Below are 16,322 nucleotides of genomic sequence, written 5' to 3'. Positions count from 1 at the left end.
TACTGTGGAGCATGTGATCTTCCTAGTTAGGTAAGAAACACCCAGAAAAGCTATCATCATAAGATGGCTGTACAACCAGATAAGCAGAAGAAAAAAAAAAGGGAAGATAATTTCCACCTCAAATCTAGTTTGGGAGACCTACTGTCAAAAGTCAGTAACAACTGAAACAGAAATTATCTTTGTCATTACTGCACATTTCTACAACGTGCTTAGTACTGAATGACCCTGAACCTTTGGAAGTTATTGAGTCAGCCATACTAATTAGAACAACAACACTAAACCTTTACAGTAGAGTAAAATCTCCTTTGTGGAAAGGTTACAAGGAAATTGTAATGATAAAGCCCATGTGTACTCCCATAAAGGGAGAATAAATGCTGGCTCTGAGTGGAGGAGGCACAGATATTTTGAGGCTGAGTTAAATACTTAAAATTGATTAAAAGCGAGATGAGTATAAAATGAAGGCACAAGGAACTGAGCCGTGAAGAAGAGACAGACAATGATGTGTATACCAAACCTGCAATCATACCAAGGATTTCATTGCTGTTGGGTGGATAGAGCCTACCAGACCATCTGTGTGGGTAGTCCATATAGGGACCACTCTGCTCCCACAGTTTCCATCATTAGTCCTAGCAGAAAGTCAGTAGAAGACAAAATCATTCTTTATAAACATAGAAGGTAGGACATCCTTACTTTCTCTCCACTTTTTTTAGAGAAAAGAGGTGAAGAAGCTAGCCCACCAGATTAGACACCTGCCACAGTATTTCCCCTCCAAAAAAACCCAACTTACATTTCTGAAATTGAAAGAAAAATAAATAATCTGCAGTATCAGCTTCTTCCACGTGGAAAAAAGAAGTTCAGCTACTAAGCCTCTCCAGATGTCTCTCAAAATGGCAGTAGGACTAGAAAGGTAGCAATCCCCTTACTTCAATTTCTAATTTACTAATGCAGGATGGGAACAAGGGTTATTCTGGAATTCCTGCACAATATGCAGCTCTAGTCCCAGTTTAAAATAAAAAGAATAAGAAGGATGGGGCAAATTATTCAAGAAACTGAGGAGAAGGAAAAATTAAAAAAAAAACAAAAAACAAAAAACAAAAAACTGAAATCTATTGGCTCTTAAAATAATGAATACAAATCTTTCTGGTGGGTGGGGGAGAGAAAAGACAGTCTTTCATCACGTTTTCTTCACACCACAAAAAATATAATCTATTAGGCTTCCAATTTTTTTTTTTCTCAAATCCAGTACTTCTTCATATAATTTCTGCCTCAGATCAGTGGCTTTTAGATCCTATCAGCAGGTGTTCTCTCCCAATGATAAAGAGAGCATCTATAGATCAGTATGCCTCTTTCTTTGAATACAGTGATAAGTTCAATGAATTTGTACTTGAAGATTAATCTCCTTAAGTCTAATTCTTCCAAGACCTAGCAGGCCTCCTGATTCTATTCTATAAATCTTTCCATATACAGCAAGTTCCATAGATCTTTCATCACCCTTACTACTTAACCCCTCTACATTTTCTCATTAGTTAAACTAGTTGTAAGCCAAAAGTCTGAAGTGCACCGCTGTTTCCATTTTTCATTCAGTAATACCTACTACCACTAAACTATTTCTGTTTAGAAGATGAGAGGGAGATTCTTGCTATTAAGAAAAAAATGACTTATTTTGGAACAATGCCATCCTGGAGTTAGTCTCATTGATAGCTTGCTTCAACGGACTACTCTGTCAGTATGCATGGACTACTCAGTAACATGCATGCTCTTCTGCAACAAATATATTTGGTAGTATGCTTTATTTCACTGTAATGTTATTGAATTAAAATTACACTTTGAAACACAAATAAATAATCATGTAATGAAAACCACAAGGTTCATACACACACTAAACATTTGCTAACTTTCCCACATTCCAAATTCTACAGCTGCTCATGCAGCAGTTTTCCTTTGAAGAGTTAAAAATATTCTTGGATCCTCTACTGTGCAACATAAAAAAAATCAGATGGTCTTAGAATAGACATAATTCAGAAACATTATCTTGGGGTTATAATAATACTATAAAAACATCAGATAAGTTAGTTTAGAAAGTAAATAGAATGCTAGGAGTTACCAAGAGAGGAAGAGAGAACAAAGCATCTTAATAAATCAGATTATATTAACCCATGAGGCACACCGTAATAAATGCTACATGCAGTTCTGTTCTTCCCATTTTAAAAATTCTCTAACATATAAAACAACTAAAAAGATCTAATAAGTGAGAGACGTGTAAGATGATCTGACCAGTGAAATAAACTTGGTGTGAGAAACAGCTAAATTGACTAGGTCTGCTTGCCTTGCAAGTCAGGTACAAGATTACGGATTGGGAGTAGCAAAATGAATAAAATACCAACGCTCACTCTTCTTTAATTCAAGACAGTATTAAAGGAAAACACCTCGCAGAAGGTTCAGGACAGTCAACAAGAGGTTCATTTTCACGTCATGCTGAAACAAATCTGAACTTGTGAATACATTAGACATTGGTATGTCTTTGAGAGGTACAGATCAAACTTGTGGGAGAGAAGAATCCACCACAGGTTAATATAAACAAATATAGCACCTTTAGGAGTATTTTTGGTTTGTTTGTTTTTCACATTAAACTTACTCCAGACCTGCCTTGTTAAGTAAAACAAGGATGTGATAAATGTTTAACTTAACAGAGGACATTTAACAAATGTAAGCATGCTTAGCTGCTTACAAATAAACCAGAATCTAAAGGACAGCAATAGTTTTAATTCATCTGCACTGGGTTCTTGTCACCCTGCAAAGAGTGATGCACTGAGTGAAGCTGAACATAACATTCTGAATTTGGAAGATGTGCTCTGCCCAAATTTATTGTTATGCTTTTATTTCAGGAATAAATTAAAAATAAGTAAATAAATAAATAAAGCCTTCATTATTTGCAATAAGTGGGAAGGGGTTTCATAAAACTTGAATTGTTAATTCAATAACATTACATAAACTTTTTTTTTTGACACTGACTGTAAAATCAACTCATTTGATAAAACTAACAAGCCAAGATATTTTTGTGTCACAGAATCATAGAATCATAGAATATATAGTCTATTTTCTAACATTTGAGAATTTCACTTTGCAATTTTAACTACTTATTAGTATATTTTTTTAATATATATCATGACCATATGCATCATTCATATGGAAAATGATTTTCTATCTATTTCATTGCAGTTTTCATTGCATGACACACCACCTGGGGACCCTATGTTCTAATTTGGAGCAGGATATAACTATTTTATTCTATAGAAAATTAAAGAGGGCAAAATGTAGTTACAGAAATTTTGAATCTAGCCAGTAACAACGTATCCTGTCTTGTGATGTGACAACAATGTTCCATCTGCAACATTTTTCTCAGGCTTTTTTTCTCTTTCTTTTTTCTTTTTTTTTCCCATTCCATAAAGCTCGGTTAGTCACAAACTGTTTATCTTAGAACAACGCACAACATGAAACTAAAATTTTTAAGTCACCACCTTCTTTCTACTGCATTATCACTGTCTAGTCTGGCCGTAAAAAATATATTCAATTCCAAAGCGATTTCTTAACTCTCTCTCATAAATGTGCAAAAGTAAAACATATGCTGATCAGTAGGAGGAGATAGCAGATTTTACTCCAGAGTTCCAGGTCCATACAGTGGGATGAGACAGTATTTTATCCTATAAACTGCTATATTAAGTCTACTGGGAATAGGAGTTTCTACTTCCCTTTTTATAAAAGAAGAATTTTACTGACTAAAAACAGAGTAAAAAGATTTAAAATCATACCTTGAGTAAGTAAGAAAAGTAAAAGTAACACTTAGACCATTATTGGTAATCCTTAGACATCTGAGGGTGGTACACAAAAGTATCTTTGATACAATTTCAGTCTAAAACTGATACAGGGTCCATGTCCAGTTGATGAGCAGAGTATTCAAGGAATATGCAGAAAAGAGCAGCCACAGCAGAGAAGCTACATGATCACATCAGTATTCACAAAGGAAGAAATTCGAGATTTTTCTATGCCAGAAAGGGTTGGAGAATGGGAGAATCTGAAACTGAAACTGGCAGTTGAAGAGACTAGAAATCAAAAGAAGGTATCTTCATACAGGACTTATTTGCTAAAATGCTGCAGAGCAGCTCTGGAACTGTGCCCAGTTGTACACTAATATCGTTGTCATTGATAGAAAGGCACAAAATAACAGTCTGGCAAAGAATAACAGTGGGAACAAGTCAAAAGTGCCTTTATGGATGCAAACCTGAGTGTCACCAGAGAGTAACTGGCTTTACAGTCATCTAAAAATTGTCTTAGGTGCATGCATGCAAGCTGTCTCCTCAGGACTTCTTACAGTTATTTTTCTTTTTAGACAGACTTCATTATTCATGATGAAGTCAGTATTTTTTAAATGTTTCTTTAAGGCCTTAAAGAAGCTCCTCTAAAGCTGCTGTACATAAGTAGATGCCAGGAACATAAATATAGTCTTGATAAATTTATAAAGGATGGAGATTTGCTTTAGCTATGACTGCAGTGTAGGTCCTAATGATGTAACATATCTCAGAATTATGGTCTTTCCAAAGAGATTTTTTAAAGCTTTGATATTTAGGGGGTTTAGTTTAGTTTTGTTTTTCCACTTGGTTCTCTCAGCAGAAACATTGTTTGGTCACAGGAAAGTAACACCATTTTCCAAATTCAAATTTTACAGGTTTGAAAATTTTCTTCTTTTGAATTTGATTCATATAATTATCCTGCTGTTTATTTCCTAACCATTTATTTTAGGATGTCAAACAGAAATGTAAATTGTGCTGAAAATAACGGTGGGTTGATAATGACTTCAAATCACAGAATTATACAATCACAGAATGGTTTGATTCAGAAGGGACCTTAAAGTTCACCTAGTTCTGACCACTGCTGCTATGAGCAGAAACATCTGCTAGATCACACTGCTCAAAGCCCCATCAAGCCTGGCCTTGAGCACTTCTGGCTTCCCTGAGTAATCTTCTCTTGTGCCTTTTTATGCTCACAGTGAAGAATTTCATAGTTACGTCTAATCTAAATCTACTCTCTTTTAGTTTAAAACCAGTACACTTTGTTCTATGACTATACTCCCCAATAAAGAGTCATTCTACAGCTTTCTTGAAGGCCCACACTAGATAATGCAAAGCCTCTTATAAGTTCTTCCAGAACCCTCTCCAAGCTGAACAACCCCAGCTCCCTCAACCTTTCTTCATAAAAGAGGTGCCCCAGCCCTCTGATCATCTTCCTGATTCTCCAGATTCACTTCAACAAGTTCATGTCCTTACACTGGGGGCCTCAGAGCCAAACGCAGGAACCTAGGTAGGATTTCACAAGAGTGGAGTTAAAGAGAATTACTTTCTTTGACTCGCTGGCCACACTTCTTTAATGCAACCAAGGACAGAGTTGGCTTTCTGGGCTGCAAGTGCACACTGACAGCTCATGTTTAGTTTTTCATTCATCAACACCCCCAAGTCTTTCTCCACAGGGCTGCTCTCTATTCACTCATTGCTCAGCCTGTTTTTGTGCTTAGGACTGCCCTGACTGATGTGCAGTACCAGTACTTGACTTTCCTGGATTTCCTGAGATTTGTCATCTACAAACTTGCTGAGTGTGTCCAGCACCCCACTGTTCGTGTTGAGGACAAAGATGATAAATATTGCTGGTACTACTATCACCAAAGTATCACAGCTTGTCACTGGTGGACGCAGATTGTTGACCACAGCTCTTCAAATGAGACCATTGAGCCAATTCCTTATTCACTCAGTAAGTAGTCCATCCATCAAATGCTTTGAACAATTCCAGCTAGATTACATCAGCAGCTCTTCTCTAACCCACCAATGCAATAACTCCATCAAGAGAATGAGAAACACTGACTGAAATAATTTAAAAACGTCAAATAAAATTGAATATCTAATCATGAACACCTGCCACAAGTGACTGTGCTTAATAGCCAGGTTCATGACAACAATATCAGTTTCTGACAGTGATATCAATAAACAAAATATTTGAGTTTGGCCTATCCACCATGATATTGGAACTTTTTCTGCTCCTAAATGGTTGATGAATGCTGTATATTTATGTGTTATTCAGAAGAGATAGCTGTGAAAATGAATGAAGAGCACAGCCTGGATTTTACAGAGTCTGGGGGGAGGTATGAACTATAGTTCCCTGTGTGAAATTTTTAACCACAAGCCCTGATAGCATTTTCAAATTCTGTTAAACTTGAGATGAGACAGGAACTACATATTTTGAAAGGTTATTTAACTTTGCTGAAGGTTCTTAAGTACCTGCTCCTCTAGTAGAACTGCCTCTGCCTCTTATAACAACATATGGTAAGAGAAAAAAAAAATGTATTTTTTTATTTTTCGTTTGATCCTTAAGAATATATATATATTTTTTTTTTTTCTTAACTGAAACAAACCAACATTTAATAGTCTGCCTTGAGAAAAATACTATCGGGTCTTTTTAGGAACTCTGAAGCTCTTGGTCTTTAATCACTGTACTCCATGTACCATTTACAAGAGTGGCAATGGTGTATATGCTGAAGACTTTGATAATTTCCTAAACGCCTCTAATTAGATATTACCATATCCATAAGAGAATAATATCCATAAAAGAATGTCTAGTGGTGATACTTTAGTGCTATCATATTACAGCAATTCAACATATATGTGCTGTATAAACTATAGCTTATAACTTTAAGTTTCTGCAGTACTAGTTTTGTCCCTAGTTTTTGTCCCCATGTCATTCGTCCTATCTCCTGAGCCTGTCAGCTTGGGCAGGGCTATATCCTTGGCTTTTCCAGTACAGTGAAGGAAGGGGCCAGAAGCAAAACACTTAAAAAACTCTCCTGACATTCTTGATAATTGGTTATATCCTTCCTATTTAATAATTGAAAGCATTGACATGGAATTTTCTTTCCATAAATTGGACAGATTTTATTGCAGAATCTGAGATAGCTCTAAAATGTTACTGAATGTAACTGATCCTAAATTCAACTAGAATTTAGATTATGCAAAATTTTTCTGTAATGTACCACAAGATGGTGGTATGGAAGTTAAAATCATTGTTGATATATGCCATGGAGTATTAATATTTCTCATCAGACGAATTTTTACAGGGCCTGATCAACAGGCTGACAGACAAAAATAGTAAGAGAGAGAGGAGAATGGCAGTGTCTGATTAAATTAGCAGAAAATTGGCAAATGACATGTTTTTCCAGTTGCTAATACTGGAAGAAATACAAATTATTTTGGATATGATGTTTATAATTAAGCCATTCATTTATTTGTTTAATATATAGAGATAGTTTTTGAGTGTGATGATTTCATTCATTTAAAGAAATTGAACTATTGCAACTCCATCATCAAGCTGTAGTTGGACGTAGTCACTGAACATTGTATTCTTCCAAAGCAATAGTTTTTTTTGCCAATCTACATTGGTAGACAAATACTGCTCTGAGAATAAGCTTGGACAGGCTCTTAAATATTTATTTCTACTACAGTGAGCTAAGCAGAATCTGGTGTACCTCAGTATTTGTTTTTCCTCTCACTGTCATGACAATTCACTGACACCAAGATTTTAAAAGGCCTTCACCAGTTCAAGACACTTCCTTGTTTGATTACTTCACAAAGTACTGGACCTGAATGTAGTTCCTCTGTTTTGTCATTAAGTTCTGTTGGACAAGGGTAATATCAGATGATAGCGCATCATCTAGTACATGAAAAAAAAAAAAAAAACCAAAAAAAAAACAACCTGGTATAATGACTGGTTACCAACATATCAAATCAAGTTTTGATGGCCTAGGTTAGAAATCAAAAATAAAAATCAAGGGACTTGGTGATCCTTATGGGTACCTTCCAACTCAGGATATTCCATGATTCTATCACAGAATTTTGGTTTTTTGTTTGTTTGTTTCAAAAATCATTCTCAATCATTTACAGACAATAACTTTTTCTCTACAGTCAGTGCTGCCACTGTTAAAATAGAGAGATAGGAAGAGAGAGGCAGCAGTGGAGAGTACAGAGCCCACTGCTCTACCAGTTTGCTCATAGAATCATTTCAGTTGGGAGGAACCCTTAAAGGTCCTATTCTCCTTCATTGAACAGAGATATCTATAGCTAGATCAGGTTGCTCAGAGACTGTTCCAACTTGACCTTGCTCAATGATCAAGTCACTTTAAGCGTCACATTGCCCCAGTGTTCCATCAGCTATAATCATAAAAGTAGTCATAAAATCATAAGATCATAAAAGTGGTCTTTCATGTAAAGCTTTTGAAGACCTGGTGACCAAAAAATGCTGATAGCAATCAGATAAATGCAATTTATGGTCTCTAATGACTATTCATAATTCACAGCTTGAGAACTAATGATCTGCTAATTAGAGATAAAGGTGCAAGACGTGCTACTTCCTAACATGTATTTTGGCATTTTTTCTTCATAGCACATTTTAAAGAGTGCTAGAGGAGATGCACAAGAGAAGCAACAGAGGTTCAATTAATCCATCATTCAACTGAATCACTTTCAGTGCTGACACACTTGCACAAATCATACTAAGTTTTGGCTAGAATAAGAATGGCAGCAGCCTCATTTCTATGTAGTCTTTATAGTGAATCTATGAGCATTCCAGTGAATCCTTTAGAAGAACCAGATATTAGTTATGATTGATGAGTAGTGTCCCCCAAGGGTCAGTACTGGGTCCAATACTCTTTAATATCTCCATCAATGACACTGACAGTGGGATCAAGTGCACCCTCAGGAATGGTTGATGGTGCTGATGACACCAAGCTGTGGGGTGAGGTCAGCACACCAGAGGGACAGGATGCCATCCAGGCGGATCTGGACAGGCTTGAGCAGTGGGCCCAGGTGAATCTCATGAGGTTCAACAAATCCAATTGCAAGACCTTGTACATGGGTCGAGGCAACCCCCTCTACCAATACAATCTGGAGGACAAGAGGATTAAGCGCAGCTCTGCTGAAAAACACCTCAGTTACTGGTGAATGTGTAGCTGGTGGATAGCTATGGAGTATAAACAACCATGAAACAGGTTGTCAGGTGGGGAGGTAAAATCTCAGCCTTTGGAGATTTTCATGACCTAGCTGGAAAAAATCTTAAGCAATTTAGTTTGAATGCCATGTTTAACCTGCTTTGAGCAGACAAAGATCCCTCCTGGTATTCCTTCTAGCCTGGAATGAGAAGATAAAGCATAATTGCAAAAGTGTTCATGTTTCACTAAAAAGCCAGTTTTTAACTTCACTTTTTTTTCCAAGAGGCTGTTCTAAACTCACAAAACTTTTCCTCAAATGCTGCTGGAGTACATGCATGCAGTCCATCAACTACATATTAAAAATGTACATTTTCTCATACATTTATCAGACCCCACCTACGCAGTTATTTGGTTGGGTACAGAACAGCATGTCCAATAAATATCAAAAAGGTTCTCCTTGGACAAACGAAAATAGTTTCACATTGTTAATCCATTTGCCTTCATTCACTAATTTCTATTTCTGATACAATATTTCATTAGAAGATAATTACACAGAAAACCAGAAAGCCTGGAAACATTCCAGTGGTTGCATCAGAAATAGATTACCTCTGCTCTTGAGAATGATTTTATTAACTTTCTAGCCTTTTCTATATGCTTTATTTATCTACTGGGCGGAGAGGAAGGCTTTTAACATGAGCAAATATAGTATTCAGTAAGAAAGCATAGCTCTCTCCATTTAAAGACAAAAAAAAAAAAAAAAAGAGTAAGGTTCTTCTCTGAGCAGATGGTAAATTTGCGGAGTGCTTTTTATTTTCTCTGTAAAAATTTGTTTTGATCTTACGTACTACTGTCACTCTGAATTTCTCCAGACTGAATTCCCATATCATTAAAGGTAGGTAACAAGTTCAAGAGAATTTAAGAGAAAAACCTGAAAATAGGAATGTGTTTATTCTTTCCAGAGACTAGAAGTAAATGTTTTTTACAAGTATCTGGCTTGTAGTTATGGCAGACTGGTACCTCAAACCAACTTTTCTTCCCTGGGCTGCACTACAGCAATCTCTGAAAGCTTCCCAGATAATCTCTGGGAGGAACACTGCAGTACATAGGTTTCAACTACACAGTAATTTCATAGTTCTCAGAAATGACATTCCCAAACTCAGAATCTTCTCTCTACAACACTGAATTCAGGCTATTCAAAGATAATAAACACCCCAGATCATATCTATGATCACCAGATGGATCTAGCACATGAGCTCTCAAATCCTTAATCACCACATTTCATATGACTCAAGATTGGAAAGACATCAGACAGCTGACAAATTTTGTGGGTCTCAGAATGGCTAAAAATATCTTACCAAGGAAATAACTGATTTGTCATTCTGGATATAGCATTTAAAGTGGTTAATTTTGATTTCATTAGCACCACGTTGCTCTGATTCAACAGGATACTTGATGTTAAGTCTGTGGTCATATATAATAGGAATGGAACAACGTTGCATTCTTACAGCCAGAAATCCAGATCCATTTATCAAAATGCATACAAACTATTTAATTGATTAATTAAAATATTTTTTCTTATTTCATTAAAAAAACTAAAAGAAATTAAAATAAAGTGGTTTTGATTTCCAAGAATGGGACCATTTGAAGTCAATTCATTATACAGAGGAGAAATGGAGACATATATTGGAGCATAGATCAACTGGACCATACACACAGTTGAAGCTTCAAGACTGCAACTACTATAAGAACTCCACTTAGAGTCTGGGAGTGTGTTGCAGGACCCCACACTCTGTGAACTACTAAGCTAGCATACAGCTCTCCAAAACAGAACAAAAACAGTCTTCATAAATATCATAAGAAAAAAGCAACACTATTCCTTCTTGCTATCAACCAGAAGAAGCACATGATAAGGAGATCATTCTGTGAGAACACTTTATCCTCACATACAAACATGAAAGTGCATGGTCTAAATTGTAGCATGTGATTTTAAAGTCTTATTCAGAAAAAGCTTGGCAAAATCTAGAAGCTATAATCCCTGTCTCAGATGCTAACTGCATCAGCAGAGAATCTATCAGCCTAATTGTATCTCCAAACAACACAATAATTGATGCAGAAAGAAACACAAACATAGAGGAGAGAAAGGAAAAAAGCTCTGCAGTACTGGAAGAAGTTTTTGAAAGACTAAAGAAAAGCTGGGTGAAAAAATTATTTCTCCACACAATCTCATAAATAAATATTCCTACAGTTGACTTCAAGAGCCACTTGAAGCCTCCCCTTTTTGAAAGAATGCCTAAAGATATTTCAATGGTGTCTACTCTATTAAAAAGAAAATACATTAACTTCTTAAATACTGTATTTAATTAAGTAACTTTCCTGAAGTAATACCTCAGAAACCACAGTTAAATAATTTATATTTAACTAGGAAAAACTAAACAATAACTTGCCTAGTTCTCCTCATAGTTATTGTTATTCAGTAATATCAGCTATTGCTCAGAAGTTGAACAATAGATGAACACACGATCTATTAAGAAATCTCAGCTAAGAAGAAGGAAGAAGAAGGAAAGAAGGAGAGAAGAGAAGAAGGAAAACTGAGATTCATTCAGAGAAAAGAAAGGCTACAGAAGTATTCAACTGTGTCTAAAAGCTGTAAACCATAGCAAAAACCATGTAACTAACAACTGTAGAGGTAAATACAAAAGTGAGATATTATGCACAATTTTTTTTTTTCAAATGCATGATCCAACTAATCCTTTTCAACAAGACAAATTCTTTCATACAAACAAAACAAGATTATTTCAATTTAAAAATTCTATCAAGATAACTAATTTTTTTAAGGAACACTGTGTAATTCAGAAATGTTTAAAGAAAGAATTGCAAGAGATCTTTCACAACACAAAAGCTTGAGACAACTCCCCTGGGAAAACAAATCAAAACAACAAAAAAACATTTAAAAGTTAACAGTTTAGAAGTTAACCAGATGGCATACTAAAAATAAGCACTTAACTTTTATCTTCATGTGAGAGGAGTATGACAATTACCATGAACTATCTGGAGGTAAGAATTTCTGTCTCCTGCAGCAGAATCCTGCAAAACTTTACCTATCTTGAATATTTCATTTGCAGGCATGCCAAATTTGTAACGTGTAACAAGGATTTCAAGAATTTTTTTCCAGGCTTCATAAAACAGATATTCTTAAACTCTCACTTATGAGCCAGTGGTGAAATTCAGTGCATTATCAGTGGTCCTACAGGAGCAGGAAAAATTTATATATCTACTCTCCTTGTTTGCAACATGCAAGTTTAGTTATTTGCTTTTATGTTTATCTCTTTGTTTGTTTTGTTGTTGTTTTTTTTTGTTGTTGTTGTTGTTTGATAGAAATCTTATATTACTGTAAAAGGAAAGGATAAAGATGAAGTCTATAATACTTTACTAATTTGACCACTGTAAAAAACATAAACTTCAGAACAGCTATTTCAGAAAGAAAACTTTGAAAAAATAGCAGTCTTTTTTATGAGATTGAAAACAAATATATATAGAACAGTCAAAAACATTACAATCTCTATCTCACAAAACAGATAGGAAAAACATCAGACTGGTAGAGTGGGTCATTAATTAAATACATACAAGCATAAATGGATGGCAACATGACAAATGAAAGACATAATAGAATCATAGTAAAACAATGATGTATCTTAACATACTTTAATGATTTATCTGGAATAGGTTGTGTGGTAAATTTGCGCATTACATTTTCATATATTAGTTTGCCTCGTCTGAAATCTTAATTTCTCCAAACCGTAGCTGTCATACTGATTGCATAAGTTTGACTATTAAAAGTAATCACCAAGATATTAAGAAAGAAACAAAAAGCTACAGATACACAACTTTATGGAAAATAATTTGCTACGGTCAAGGATAAAAATTAAAAAAAAAAAGATTGAACATCTTCCAAATGCCTACATCACAACACAGAGAGTAACAAAATCAGTCTCAGCTCCTCTCTAATCCTTGATTTGAGAAAAAATGCATACACAACATCAAAAGACAGCAGCACCTTTACTTTTTTCCCTTTAATCTTTCTCCCAGGATTCCCAAACCTGTCTTAGCCAACTGCACCGACTGGATTTGTAAACTACTACGTGATCTGTGAACTATAGACATGAAGAGGTACTCCTTTCTCTTGCTCCCACATGGTTTGCTCATCGTGGAATAAGTAAACATTAGGTATGCCAGAAAAAAAAAGGGACCAATCTCTAATTTAACAATTAGTTTCTTTCTCACGTAAAATGTGTTCTATTCCTTTCTCTTCTGAACGCTTACTGCTTTGCAAACTTTTTGCATTAAAATAGGTTTCGATAAAGCTAGTGAATATTCCTCATTAATAAAAGCAATCTGAATTTTTAATAGTCTATTATGAGGTTTTCTTCTGATTTAGAGCAAATGTTTTCCATGATTTCCAATTCATCTGAAATATTGATTCTTAGGACTTGACTTCTCCCTGTTTTTGATAAATATTGTCAGTTGTCAAATTGTCAAATATTGCAGCTGAGGGAACTGGGATTGTTTAGGCTGGGGAAAATGAGGTTCAGTGGAGACCTTATTACCCTCTACAACTTCCTTGAGGGAAACCGTGGGAAGCTGGGGGTCAGCTTCTTCTCCCAGATAACTAATGATAGGACAAGAGGGAGCAGCCTCAAGTTGCACCAGGGAAGGTTCAGATTGGATATTAGGACAATCTCCAAAAGAGTGGTGAGGCAATGGAAAAGGCTGCCCAGGGAGATGGTGGAGTCACCATCCCTGGAGATGTTTAAGGAAAGGGTAGATCTTGGGGACATGGTAAGCAATTTTGGAAGTAGGTGGACAGTTGAACTAGATGATCTCAGAGGTCTTTTCCAAACTTAATGATTCTATGAAATACACAATACTGTAACATAGAGGAGAAAAGCAAGTATCATGGTGGATCCAAAAATATGTTACAGAAAGAAATGTTCCATCCAGGAACACACTATGGCAATTATTCTGTACTGTTAGTTATTTCTAATTTTGCCTTCAAAACTTTACAACTGAATATATGTATAAAATAATTCAGTGGTATGCCACTTCAGCTGAGGCATTCAGTGACTAATTCTTCCTCTCTGACATCATTACTACATACCTATCTTCCAGTGAATTGGCATTTAGTCCAGTTTGCATTAAATAAGCGAGCCTTTCAGTTTTGTTGAAATTAATTCACATCAACAGTATGTGGACAGTACTGGAATAAAGGAACTAACTTTCCTTTCCAGAACTAAATGAATAAGTATTGGATATTCACAGGTTTCTGTTTTGTTGTTCGTGCTGTTTTTTAACAAATATGGACTGATCTGAGATTACCAGTGCTTTTCACACCGAACTGCAAAATGCTACAAAATCTTGAGTTAAGTTTCATTCATCACAATCTGGCTTCTACAAACAGAGACCCAAAAAATCATGCATTAAAAATATTAACAGAAGAATAATAGGTCCATCAAATCCAAATTTTGATATAAATTTGGCTAAGAATAAAAACATAGGATTTGAGATGCTTTTATTTTTTGTTTAAATGTCCTTTGATTTAATACACTTCAGCTCAGGAGAAAAAAACAAAACAAAACAAAAAAAACCATTCCTGCTTAGGAACTGTATCATCTGTCCAATGAAGTTAAAAAGACAGGAAGGCAGACACCAATGCTGAGGATCTGTTGACTATATTGTACATACCACCTTTCATCATTCCCACTTCATAGCATTTTCTTAGTCGGCAGGCCTGGCAACTCTTTCTTCTGTTCTTGTCAATAGTACACTGGTTAGTGGCAGGACACATGTAGTCATTGTGCCCTGTAAAACCAGAGGGAATGCAAGGACAAAGTTAGACATGATCTTAAATAGCAGGCATTACAAATTGCCTATAATATTTTATTGTATGTTTCACTGAGTATTTAGTACAGCACCTAACATCTCAGGAAAAATCCTGTCATTATCTATCAAAAAGATGTTAATAGTGCTAAAAATTCACAGCACACATTTATACAAGTACTTCAAAATATTAAGAATATTATCATAAAAATGAAAACATCTATAGAATAATTTTTAAAAATTAACAATCAAAGCAGCCACAAAAGGGAACAAACAAATATGAATAAGTCACCTGAATTCCTTGTTCTTAGTAAGAGAAATGTCATGTGATCTGTGTGTTCGTTGTGCTGCTGAAGCATCAAATGGTTATAGGTTTATAGAATGAAAAAGGCCTCTCTGCAGAGCTTTTTTAGACATTTACCACAACTTGGGACAGTTTAGAAAAGAAAAACAAAATAAAATAGAAGCAAAAAATATTAATTTAATTGTATATCAGGGATAAATCAATCCCTAACTCCAATCCCTAATTGATACATGCAAAAACACTTTTTTCATGACAAATTCTTCTATTACCATTTGGTGCAACTATGTTTGACACCAGCACCTTGTCTTCAGAGTTCCACTTCCTCCTTTATTATGCTTTGTGCCTCAATTCTTTCTACAAATGTTTTCAGCATATCAAAATTTGTTAATGCCAACAAACTCTTTCCCTTCCTTTTCCTTTAAAAATAAGTATCAAGTATATTCTCAAGCCTGCTATCAAATTATTTTCCGGCCATAGGCAAAGTTCAGCAAGGATAAGGAGACTGATGCTTGGTATTCATCTAAATGCACTAAGGTACAGCACAAAATGAAACAATTTTACTGCAGAACTGTTTGTTCTTTCTTCCAGGTCAAGCGATCTGCTTGAGGTAGAGTAGGGTAGAGGTTTGACAGCGGCCTTGGTCTCATCAAATCATCTATCCTTGACTACAAATTAGAAAATAGGGTAAAAATGACTATCAGATTACACCAGGAACATCTGTTCTCTAATGCTACAAAAATAGGATCCAATCAAAATAAGCAGCTGAATGGTAAACTTGTTATTATAGACAACTGACTATATACTGTCTCAAATAGACAAAATTATTATTTACTAACTGTACATAAGTATATATATTCTCCTGGACTGAGGTAAAGAGGGAGAACAGAAATGCAACTCAACCTCAGCATGAAAGAGCATTTTAATTTTCATTTCCTTGAGAATGATACAGGCTGTTCTATATCTACTTCAAGACATTTCACATGTAGGAAAAAAAAAAAATCAAGAAAGAAGGAAAACAGCCTCAACCACATAAAAATACAATATATACAGGGGAAAAAGGAGGGAAAAAAAAGTTAAAGCTCTACTTTTTTGGAAATGCATGTTTATTAGATCACACTTAAC

The 16,322-nt window shown here is 35.3% G+C and overlaps 1 protein-coding gene across 2 annotated transcripts in view; it reads right to left on the bottom strand.

Annotated features, from left to right (window-relative positions):
• ESR1 (estrogen receptor 1) overlaps positions 1–16,322 on the bottom strand; it is a 176,413-nt gene that overhangs the window by 50,500 nt on the left and 109,591 nt on the right. For both annotated transcript variants that reach the window (XM_090135600.1, XM_031611893.2), the window contains exon 5: positions 14,762–14,878. In XM_090135600.1, the coding sequence (XP_089991726.1) occupies positions 14,762–14,878 (117 nt within the window). The remainder of the gene's footprint in view (positions 1–14,761; positions 14,879–16,322) is intronic.

The sequence above is a fragment of the Phasianus colchicus genome, chromosome 2 (assembly GCF_987193195.1).
Source record: "Phasianus colchicus chromosome 2, bPhaCol1.hap1.1, whole genome shotgun sequence".
Lineage (NCBI taxonomy): Eukaryota > Metazoa > Chordata > Aves > Galliformes > Phasianidae > Phasianus > Phasianus colchicus.
The sequence above is the reverse complement of the archived record's forward strand: the minus strand, read 5'-3'. Positions and strand labels throughout refer to the sequence as shown.